This window comes from Zonotrichia leucophrys, chromosome 13 (assembly GCF_028769735.1).
Source record: "Zonotrichia leucophrys gambelii isolate GWCS_2022_RI chromosome 13, RI_Zleu_2.0, whole genome shotgun sequence".
In the NCBI taxonomy this organism is placed as follows: Eukaryota; Metazoa; Chordata; class Aves; order Passeriformes; family Passerellidae; genus Zonotrichia; species Zonotrichia leucophrys.
The window spans coordinates 4409388-4421526 of record NC_088183.1 but is presented as its reverse complement, the minus strand read 5'-3'; the positions used below and the strand labels follow the sequence as shown (position 1 = coordinate 4421526).

General features: G+C 40.5%; 1 protein-coding gene across 1 annotated transcript in view; it reads right to left on the bottom strand.

Moving 5' to 3' along the window:
* Positions 1–1934: 1934 nt before the first annotated feature.
* Positions 1935–12139, bottom strand: part of CLINT1 (clathrin interactor 1) — a 44817-nt gene continuing 34612 nt past the window's right edge. The window contains exons 7-12 of the mRNA XM_064725112.1: positions 10757–11000; positions 10180–10261; positions 6780–6857; positions 3885–4180; positions 3053–3257; positions 1935–2319 (exon numbers count right to left, since the gene is read on the bottom strand). Of these exons, the coding sequence (XP_064581182.1) occupies positions 1979–2319; positions 3053–3257; positions 3885–4180; positions 6780–6857; positions 10180–10261; positions 10757–11000 (1246 nt within the window). The 3' untranslated portion in view covers positions 1935–1978. The remainder of the gene's footprint in view (positions 2320–3052; positions 3258–3884; positions 4181–6779; positions 6858–10179; positions 10262–10756; positions 11001–12139) is intronic.

Below are 12139 nucleotides of genomic sequence, written 5' to 3'. Positions count from 1 at the left end.
CCTCCAGCATGACAGGGTAACAACACTGACTCCAGGTTTAGCTTTCCCCAGCCCCATCTCCCAGTCCTTCCCACCACAATTCTGCATACATTGAACCAGTCTGAGCCTTCCCATCTGTTCCAACGAGAGGGTTTGAAGATGATTATTCCAAATAAGTGTAAAGGTTTCAGAACAGGAACCAGAGCCATCTCTCCTACTCAGCCGTTGAAGGCTGCCTTGATTACTTTGATGTAACAACACTTGAAAGCTCCTATTCTTTGAAACTAATTTAAACACATTGAATTGTTGAAAGATTAAAAACCGCAGTCAGCTAATTACACTCACTCTCATCTCTTATTCAGCAAATGAATCACTTTTCATTACCACTTAGCTGAAGTACATGAATTTCTGCCTAATTAGAAATGTTGTAGATGGAGCATTAGCAAGGCTGGAGCGGGTCAGGATATCTTGCCTGCTTCATTTTTAATTCCTAACGGTAGAGCCGGATAGGAAAGGCTTCAGATAAGAAGTCATTAAACAATTTTAAATTATTTATAAAAATTACTTTGCCCAAATTATAATTATTTTTTTTTCCCAAATGCTCTCATAAACGTCAAACGGAATGAAAGGAAAAGCAGCCCAACATTGATTTTAATGAACATTTTAATGTTATGTATAACAGAACATTATGAATACAATGGAAACAAAGTTTTATCAATTTAATAATAAAAAAGAAATCCAACATAAGAAAAGGGAGGCAATAAATTTCATACCTATAGTATAGTGCTTATTCTTAACAATATTCCCAGCTTGTGAATATAACAATGTCTTTGTGTTCCAGATTCTAAAATCTTGATTCATGTGAACTTAAATGCAGAATTACAGAAGAAAAAACAAAACCCCCCAAAACCTTAATTCACTCTTTTGCTTTCAGTAAATCAGTAAAATCTTTGACTGCTACAGGTCTCCTTTATTAATATATATATTTTTTTTACTCCTCTATTGGATTCCACAGCTGCTAATGCCATATTTACACAAAAGAATCACCAAGCGTTGTATAAAAGTCAGGATCCAATGCCATTGGATTAAGTTAGGTTCAGATTTCCATCACTGAAGTGTGATTCACCTGCTGCTGATGCCCTAAACCAGTGGCTCCTTGGGGACGTTGGTGCTACAAAGGATGCCAAGTGCCACTGGAACAGAACTCCAAGAAAGTGCATTATTTTCTGGAGTTTTCTGAAAGGAAACCTTCCAGCTGTCTTGGATAAAGCTTCTCCCAGACTTGCACAGGATATCAGTTGTAACATTAGAAGCAGGTTAAGACCCCAAAAATCTGTTGATCACCAAATTGCTGAGAGAGAATTTTTACAATAAAAATTTGGGTAATACAGCAGTGTGGCTGGAACATTAGCAAAAGTATATATACATTCCAGGTCCCTTTGAATTAGCCATAGTCACATATGTAAGCCATTTTTGGACAAAAATATATATTCTTATAAAAAACTGATCATAGTACTTGAGTGACTTCACAATTGTGGACTCAGTGGTAGTAAAAGGAATGATCCAATTATGACAAAGCGATCAGGGAGAGGGGGAAAAGAAAGTCAAAGCTCTTCAAGAAAAAGAAAAGTATAAAATTAGATTCAAACATTTTTACCCAGTCCCCAATCCAGTCTTCCATCAAGTCTCAAAGTTAAAATTGGTTCTTCTACGTAGGAAAGGTTTTTTTGATGGTCTTAATACAAATTATTTTGCAAAATCATCCAACACATTCCTTAGAAGAATCTCTGACCTCTCCAGAATTTGAACACTAGTTATTTCAACACTTAGAAAATAGCTTTTGGTTCTTTATGTAGACACTTTAACTGATAAAGAAAAAAAAAAATTGATCAGTGTTTCCCATCCCTTCCCCAGCTATATTTGTGCAGCTAAAAATCCTTCATTCGGTCTGCCCATTTATTTTATTTTAATCTCATTTTATTTATTTATTTTACAATCTTTATTTGCTAAAATTGGCAAAATTTGCAAAGGCATCTTGCTTGGGTTGTACAGTCCCAGGAGTCAGAGAGGTCATAGCCATGTTGGGTACCCCCATTCCTATTGTGCCCATTCCTGTGGCCGGCACTCCCATGTTCATGCCCATCATTCCCTGGTTCATCAAGGGTGCAGGGGCCATGGAGGCCATGCCCATGGTGCCTGACATCACCCCGGGCACTGCCAGCCCCACGGGCCCTCCCAGCAGGGCACCGCTCTGCGCCCTCACAGGCATCATGCTGGGCTGGGGGCTGAGGTTCACAGCTGCAAAGTTCTGCGTTATCACATTCATCGGTTGTTGCATATCTGCAGCAAAGAGAAAGAGCACAAAAATCACCGAGTGGAACCTCTCCTACCGAAGGAGCTCTTGTGATTTAAGGAACTTGTGTGGTCACTGCTGTGAACATGGATATGATGGCCAGGCCTGCAGATATTTCCTGATTTGAACACCAGGAGGAATCTCTATGGCCAGGCCTGCAGCTACTTCCTGATATGGATATCAGGAGGAATTGCTGCACTGAAATGGTGCTCAGGCACGGGATGGGGCTGCCCAGGGATGTGTGGAGTCCCCATCCCTGGAAGGACTGGATGTGGCACTCAGGGCTCTGGGCAGGGTGACAAGGTGGGGTTGGGTCACAGGTTGGACTCAGCAAACTCTGAGGTCTTTTCCAACCTTAATGATTTTATGATTCTGTTGCACTTGTTTCCCTATTTTCTGCAGGAAGACTCAGAAAACTTCTACAGAAGGTATGAGTATCATTGTATACCAATAAATATTCTAGAGAAGTTCTAAAGATTAGGAAGCCAAAAGTCAAGATACAGCCATGGCGCAAGCTCTACAGCAGAACCTGCACAGACACAGCCTCCTGACACACCAATCTCCATTTAAAGGACACTTGTGTCACAAGGTCACTGTGGTTTATGAAACAAGTGTGACTAAAGGAAGGAAAACAGTAATGGACAGGAGACTTGGATCTGAGGGACAGCCTATGGAACACAGACAGGGCTCAGTGTGCATAACAGTGCAATGATCACTTACTCTGTTGCTGCATCATGGTATTAAGCGATGGCTGTTGGGGTTTGGAAGGCTGCATCCCAGGTACTAAATTGTCCAAACTGATATTTACACTGGGATCTGACCAAGTTGAGGGTAGAGTTTTGCTTGCATTTTTCTGGACCATCTCTGTCCTTGCATTATAAAGTGAGTTAGGCTTCGGCATCATTGGGTTCACGCTTTGCAGAGGCTAAAAAGAAGAAAAGTTTGTTGGGATTCCCTTGAAACAATTTATTGGTAAGAAACAACTGAACAGGAAGTATTTAGTTTTCCACAGAAGATAATAAAACCCACAAAGCCATGAACTTTATCTCTCCCAAAGCAGGGCTGCCAGGTGCTGTTCCAGTTAGATTAGAAGAGTATTTGTAAGCAGAGGGCAAGTCCCACATCAATGTGGAGTGCCAGTGACCAGCAGCAGCCAAGTTTTGAACTCAAACCTGCTGATTCTTTCTTCCTAATACCAAGCTGGTCCCTTACAGTTTCCAAACCACTCTCCACTGCAGCAGGCACTTCTGTATTTTGGAGAACAGACCAGTCCTCACCTCCACCTACTTGAGGCTGGAAACCTGTAACATTATCGGGAGAATGGCCTTACACTACCAAACTCAAGTGCTCCAAAAAAGCAGCTACACTTCCTAGAGGAATGAGACCCATCTTCAAGAAGAGATTTTCTGTTTAGGATGCAATTGAGACATTTTTGACAAAATGCTGAGCCCATCTGAGTGACCAGGTCTAATGCATTCCAGGAGAGGAATGCATTCATTTTCAAAGCTGTGATTAAGAAGGTCATTAGCAAACTGTAGCAACAGCAGCATACCTGTGACCTGGACATGGGTAAACTGACACCCATGGAATTGGAACTCATCATGGAGAAATTCATGCTTTGTGAGGAGGTCATGGTTGTCTGAGAGGGTCCCATCAAATCAAACAGATCCATAGAATTGGAAGCAGCTGAAGGCTGGCCCGGAGCTGGCTGTGAGCCACTGAAGAGCTCTAGAGCTGGCTGCTGTGCTGTGCTGCTGAAGAGCTCTCCAGATGAAGCACTGGCACAAGGAGAAGCTTGGTTGAAGGCACTCCAGTCACCAAAGTCTCCATTTCCACTTGTTGCTGTACCTGAAGAAAAGGCAACAGTGTGGGAGGAAGGAAGACAGAGAAGAAAGACAAGACTTAGAGAAAGGCACTGAGCAAATGCCATATTCCATGAACTGAAACAAATGAGAGCTGATCTGTGTCCGTCCACATTAACATCTGCAGGTAGAACCTCCATCTGGACATCACTCTCTCATGAATATTCCAACAATTTTAACAAGGTACGAAAGGAAACATGAAACACCCGTACACAGAAAGTGGAAGATGTTGGATAAGATGTCACCTGTGGATGCCAGGCAAGCAGGGACAGGTTTGTTTCAGTTGAAGTACAGCTGGAAGATAACTTGGGGTAGACTGGGGACTACAGCCAGAACAACACTGAGAACTTGGATAATATTGATCAACCTTTTATCTTGGCATTCTGGTATTTGCAAAGAGAGCAGTTGTAAGGAACAAGCTACTGGATAAAGCAAATTCCATCATAATAAAGACAACTACATCCAAATTTGGTTGTATATAACTGTAGCTTTTTGTATAAAACTACACTGAGGGGAATAAAACTCAGAACTTTGAGAGGAGGTTGCCAGGAAAGCTTATTTGAGGTGATAAGGAATAAGCACTTCCCATCCATGGAGTGTTCATATAAAACACATTAGAGTTTTAAAATTTGATTCCTGAACTAAATGCCTTGATTTGAAGCAGAAATTCAATCTTGGATCAATCACTTCTCTCAGCAGCAGCTTTCTGAACTCTTGTAGTTCATCACTTAAAGACTGTTCCATTTCAATAGTTAGGGCTTTTGGAGACACGTGTTAAATCAGAACACAGAACTCAGAGCTCTCTCTGTGTATTTCTCTGTGAAGGCAGAGCCAACAGAACGAGCTGTTTGTAGACACCTGCAAGGGCACCTCAGCATCACAGATGTTGTGACACAAACCAGTGAACTGAGAGTGTCAAACCTTGGAGTCAAACAGGAGGAGATGTTCCCTCCCTCAAAACACATGTTTCCCCATTAACAGGGAAACTGTTGATTCACAGCACTGATGGGGAAGAAAAGCTTAAAACAGCATTTGGAGAAGATGCTGAATATAAAGCAACACCATTTAAACAGCTCACAGGCTACACAGTGAATCACACTCTGAGCTTGGGCCACTGGCCAGCTCCGGTTTTTTGATTCTCCCACTGATTCACTTTTGGTACTTCAGCTACATCACAAACAACAGCACTGCCATAGGAAATGAGCTTTGAGTGCTGGTGAACATTTAAATAATCTCTTGGATTTCTTTAGCTGACTGAACAGAGACTCAAAAACACAGAGCTGGGGCAGATGAATCCAGTGCCAATTTCTATTTCTTGCCCTATGCAATGGCTGCTTCCATAATCTATTCCACCCACTGATGGGTGACTGCAGCAGACTTTAACACTTTGTGTAAATATTTATCAACATACACCTTCAACCTTTAGTCATGTTTCTTTACCAACACATTACAATTTAAAGAAAAGTAGAAGAGTAAATTTATTCACAAAATCCAAGTATTGCCAACAACTTCAGCGCATGAAGTGGGCTAATATTCATTAGCTCAGGGCCTTACCAGAACATTTGCTTTGATCTTCCTCACAAAGAGGCACTATATTAGAATGTTTCAATTAGTATTACATATTAAAAATTAAAACCTACTTTAAATATTCCTGATAGATAAGTAAATGCTGAGTGTGCTCCTTCTGTGTTCAGACCTGTGCATTGAGCACCAATAATGGAAGAGGGGGTAAAAGGGAGGAGGTTTTGCCCCTTCAGTAGGACTTCAAAGATGATTAATCAACAAGGAAAAGATTTCTAGAGGGGCTTACACTGTTCAGGAATGATTAATAATTTCACAGGACTCCTTGTCCCCTGCATAATGGTGATTGGAATAGATTAATCATGTTAATGCAGATAAAGGATTATATCAATTTAGACTGTATTAACACAGGAGTTATTTGCATAGTGGGCAGCTTTGTGTTTGCAAAACATCTTGGGTTTGACTGTGAAAGCTCAAAAACCAGAGCAATTCTTTCCTACCAAGTACACTGAAGGTCTGTTAACCAACCCAGGCCCAGCAGAGCCTTCCCAACACAGCAAAATAAAGGAGGAGATGGAAACATGCTGACTAAAAGCTGCCTCCAGGTAGATTTGCTGTTCTTTTCTCATTTTGTACCTGATCCTGCACCCTGAGAACCCCTCATCACAAACATCACTACTGCTCAAATTAACTTCACAAAGGACAGCCAGCCAGCTCTCCCCACTCCAGGGTTTTCTGCAACCCTGTAGATCCCACAAAGATTCCACCAAAGGAAACTGGATCACTTTATGAGGTTTCCAAGCACATTTTATTGACTTCCAGTCTAATTTTAAGGGAAACCTTTTCAGATGGTGGCCATGTCTCCTGACAAGCTTGTCTGTCTGCAGGTAAAGTGTCTGCACATGCACTGAGCCAGGCTGCATCTTCCTTCCTCCCAGAGCACTTTGGTCCAGTTACACAAACACTTTACCCTGGAAAGGGAAGGGACTTTCAATAATGCCACATGGCATCTCCTGCCCTCCTTCCACCCTTCAGCAGCACTGCAATCCCTACATCAATCCTACCTTGTGATGATGGGAAACTCGCTGAAGCAGCAGGTGAACTAAAATCAGCAAATCCTCCAAATAGGTCACTTGATCCACCTAGGAACAGAGAGAAACCAAAAGCTGTTACAGAACTGTGCAAAGATCCATTGCAACAGCTGCATGTGGGATTTATGAAGAAAAGCTGTTCTGCACTTGACACAAGGCATTTATTGATTCTGCTCCCTAAGTCAGCTCTGTTTTCCTGTTCATCCTCACACTATGTTTATACAAGCCTGAGCAACAATAAACTGGATTATTTCCAACTGCCTTGCAGATCTTGCAGTTTTGTTTTCCATGGGAAGAACTAAAACAGGCAAATTTTTGTCACCTCCAAAAATAAATTCAGAGATATTAAAAAGATTAACAAGTTTTTAACTGGGGAGTGATGCTATCAGCTTGGCACTTTGTAAAATTAAAAATCTGGAAGCATAATATAAAAAGGCCAACCATTTCTATTGTATAAAAGTTAATTTATTATGCTTCCTTATGAAAAATTACATGTCACCTTATATTTAGTTTTTGTGTTACTTAAAGCATGAATGATTCTGCAATGATCTTGAATTAGGATTTCAGGGACAGAGCTTCCATGTGTGTTCATTTTTTTTAAGGTTGCTTCTTTTCTGCAGCAAGAACACTAAGTTTTCCAACTAGACATTTGTATACAGCATATAAATTATTGACTTCTGAATACAGCATAGTAACAAATTTTCACTAAAAAGATACGGCCAAGGTATAAAAGCAGAAGACTTAAGAACCATATTGTAAAGCTGATTTTTAAAATAAACTCAGAAAAGTTATAAAAATCACTAGTTATGATTGGTACTGTTTTCAAGCAGGTATTCCACTGACCAGAGGAAGCCAAGAAGTTGACCTTATTTGTTTGTCCTTAAAGATTTCACCTCCAAGCTGTCCCACCCTCAGAAGAAGCTGCAGCAGTTCAATTATTTTGCTTTTAGTGCTCTGCGTACATTATATAGGTTACATCACAGCTGCTTAGCCTGCAGTGCTTAGGAGGCAGCCAGGTGGGACTGGAACATCTGTGCTGCACTCAAACACCACCAGGGACAGCTTCCAACATCTGGTGCCATTTCGGAATTGTCTTATCGCTGCAAGACATTCTGCCCCATCTGCTGCTCTCAACTGGGTTAATTAAACCAGAACCATCTCCTTTTTAATAAATGGCCAGCAGTAATAAAAGGAACCATTCACTTCCTAATACATGTGTACTTGTATTTCTTTTTAATGTTATTTTACTGTAGACATTGCCAGGAAGGCGACTGTTCTTCCAAGGGGAAATGTCTTCTTGCTGAGCGTGTAGTGCAGGATATAAAACATGGGCAGAGAATGCAAGGATGGTCTCTGAATTTTCAGACACAGCAGTACAGAAACTCTTTCAACATCTTTTCAACATCTTTTCAAGAGGGAAACAACTCCACAAAAAGTTAAGGAATTTCTTCAACACAAATTCTGAAGTGATCTAATAAACATCTCCTGTGTGTTTATACACGTTTTATTCTGACACCCAAGAATGAAAAAGGAACAGTGAAATATCAAACTAAAAACCTGATCTGATCCTGTTTATCCTGTCTACTGCAATGAACATTTTCAAGTGTTTTTTTCCCCACATATGTGCCTGCAGAGTTCAGAACAGGTTAATGGTTTCAGAGTTTATATGCTGAATGAGAAACACAGATGACACACTCCTGACCACTTGCTTGAAGGAAAAAATAAAAATCAATGCTCCCTGCTACACCCATTATCCTTGGGCTGCCTGACAGTGCCTAGGGATTAATTTAATTTTAAAAACAGCACTGAGTTCAAACCCAAAATAACCCCTTAACATCTTCGGTCAAGTTTAACTTTTCCTCCCCATCTCTTGCCTGTTTTCAAGTGAAACTGAGTTTCAGAGAGAGGTGACAGAGATTAAGTTGGATGCAGCAAATCTCTAAAGAAAGGTTAAAGAACCTCAGCTCAGTAACACCAAAAATCCTCCCAGCAGGTCTAACCAGGGATTTTACATCTCTTTTATGGCAAACAAGCACCCCCTCACATACAAACTGTGTTGCTCCAGTAAAGAGTAACACTGAGCCCAATCAACCCTTTCACATCTCTGCACCTGAAAATACACAGATAAGCAAACCCTAAGTTCCCTGAACTGACATCACTTCCCTGCCAGTTCCTTCACAGGACACATCAAAGGCTGCATTTGACCCCTTCCCTCTGCCTTGCCTGACACTGGGGATGTTCCCACAGCCTGGGCTGCAAGGAGCAGTGGTCAGAAGTGACCTGCGTGTGAAGGACAGTGCTAATCCTCTCAACATGAGCAAGCCTCAAAGATTCCCACACGAGATCTGTCACTACAAATGAACCCTTTCCATCTGCCTGCTCAGGTCAGCAGAGGTTATTTAGCAGGACAGCTGGTAATGTGCCTCTTCTCAGCACCATTTCTAAATGCTGCTTTGGAAAAAGGAGGAAAAAAGATTAAAAAAAGAGAAAAAAGGATGACTGCAACAATGAGCCAAAGTGATGAAAGATTTAAATACACTGTAATACAGAAGCTGCCATAGTTCTGTTTGAAATATGGGCAGGTTCATTTTGAAGTGGAAACATCTATTCTCAATGGGATCTTATTTTTATAAAAATAAAAACATTCACACTGTACATAAAACAAAAAGGGTTTGAAACCTTTCTGCCCTAAGAATTAGGTAGAAAAAAATTCAGTATTGACTTGGGATAGTGGTTCTGATCCAGGATCTTAACTTTCATGGAACTGTGGTAACTGTGATGTAAAAGATCCTTTGTACTCTTACCAATCTATTAGAAATGCACTGAAATGTAACACACTCCTAAAAAGAAACTGCATTTTGGGAGCATAAGGGTAACTCCATTGAAGACTAACAGATTTGCTATACGTTCAGAGAGTGAAGGATGTGTTTTAAATGAGTAATTCCATTTTTAGGGAGCAATTTCCTTTTGGTTCTAGGGTTTAGATCAACCAAGTGCCAAGAGAAAATCAGACAAAAAAAGAAGTTTGCCATATACCTCAGATGAAAGCTTCCATGAAGATTATCCATTTCCACCTGCCCAGCCTTTGAACTGCACTATGAGAAATGCTTGAATATGAATGGATTGCACTTGCTTTTAGAGTTAATTATAAATAACTGCATTACACACACAGTTTCTGACAGACTGATCTAGCAGCTAATCTTTGTGCTCCTAACATTTATTAGTCCCATGCAATAGCACACACAGTACCTTGCTACAAAGGGCTCTTTCTGGGCAGCGTTACATTTTTTCAAGTATTCATTTCTCAATTTATCTACTTTATTCCAGCAACAAACAAGCTTCTCCTCAGAACTGGAACAGACCCCAGACCTACCTGTGGAAGCTGGCTGGCTGGCTCCATCAAACAACAGGTCCACCAGGTCATTAGAGGACTTGCTGCCAGAGGGGACAGCAGCCTGGAGAAGAAAGGACACCAGATCTCAACTCACGATGTTGTTAATCAATCAAATGACATTAAAAAGTTTTTTGGGGTTTTGAAGGATTTTGTTTGCTTTTGCTTTGAAGATTTGGCTTTAAAGCCAACAACCATGTGGCTAAAATGTGAAATCAAATACTGAAAAACTAAAGCTCATAGTCTTTTATAACTGAAGAATTTGGTAAGTTTTCAGTAAGTGTGCAGCTTCATGGAATCTTTAACACTTTGTGCCAAAATTCTGTTTAGTGTCCTGAAGAGAGCAAAACATGCTAATGACTATATTTAAAACATTCTCCACCTTAAAGCAATCACAATTAATTACAATTATACTGTTTCACAGACTGTGATAAACAAAACATTTCTGATAAAACAGCTCCCTTGAAGGCTGCATCACAAAACCTACCCTAAATCAGAAAGTGGCTTAGAGGACAGAAGAAAACAACTTCCAAAATGCTGTGCTGTCCTGCTGTCTCACCTTTGTCGTGGGCTGTGCAGGATGAGCAGCAGAGTTCTGCTCTGGACTTGCTTTGTCTCCTGTGTAATGAGCTGCTGCTCCCAAGTCAATGGTTTTGGAAGGGTTTGCTGAGCGTTTCTGTCTGATGGTGGTAATTTCTGTAGCTTGTGCAATATGAATGTGTTTTGTTGTCACAGTCTCCTCTTCATCTTTAAATTCAGCTTTGGGAGATTTGCCTCTTCTAGACTTTTCCTCATCACTGTCACTAGAAAAACAAAAGTGATAGCACAGCATTTGTGATGGACTTCTCAATTCCTTGAGAGGACATTTGGTTTAAGCTATAAGAGTTTTGGTTACTGCAGTTTCTTGTACAACACTTCATGATAAAAATGCTGCTTTTTCCTACATTTCAGAAAGGAACTGTTCCACCCTTACATAACACATCACACCACACAGCATTGCACCTGTTGTACAGAAGCAGTGGAGAAAAGCAGATTATTTTGTTAAGCATGAACTGCAAGTCCACGACAGAGGATAATAGGAAATCAGTGTTTAAACCCAGTACACTGAATCACCTTCTGACAGGAACTCCCCCACACATTATGTAACACTTCAGCAACTGAAAGTTAACTTGGCAGGTGTGCTCAGTACTTACACCAAGAGACAGAAAGCAGTGAACCATATTCTGTACTGTCTTTTGGGTTTGCACAACTCCATTTGTATTTCAGCTCATTTCCTTTTCCAGGGGATCAAGCTTTCATATTCTTAGAGATGTTTGTGGGAACAGACTGCTTACAGAATTATGCAATGCAATGTTACCACTAGCAGAGCACGCACAGTTGTTCTCAAAATGTAAAAGAATAAAAATATCACCTTTTCAGGCAAAAACTTTATAGATGTTGTTGCACACTATTTGATACATTTGTTATATTTTCTACTTTTGTATTTTAAGTCTTTCACAAAGAAAGCAATTGGCCTCCACCACCAGTCATGTTGCCTGTTACCATCAGGATTTGTACATAACAGTGAGAATTGCTGTAGAGAAAGCTTAAATACATTGGAATGTATTTTGAAATTGTAATTCCCTTAGCAACAGAGTTGAAAGTGGAAGGGTTTTATATTTTAATAATGCATTAGAATACTAAAACTGAAAAATTTAAGAAAGGCTGTCCCTTTGTCAGAGGGAATGTGACAGTAACTGCAATATACTCTGGGGGGGAGCCTTTGTTCTCTGCTAACAATGGTGGCTTTTTGGGAACATGCTGCATGTTCCATTTCCTCTGTGCATTTTACCTGCTCACCACTGGGGATGGCTCAGTGCAGTAACATCACTCAACACAAATGCTCACTCCCTTTTGCAATTCTTTTATTGTTAAAAAAGATAAATTTCACAGCTGCTGACCA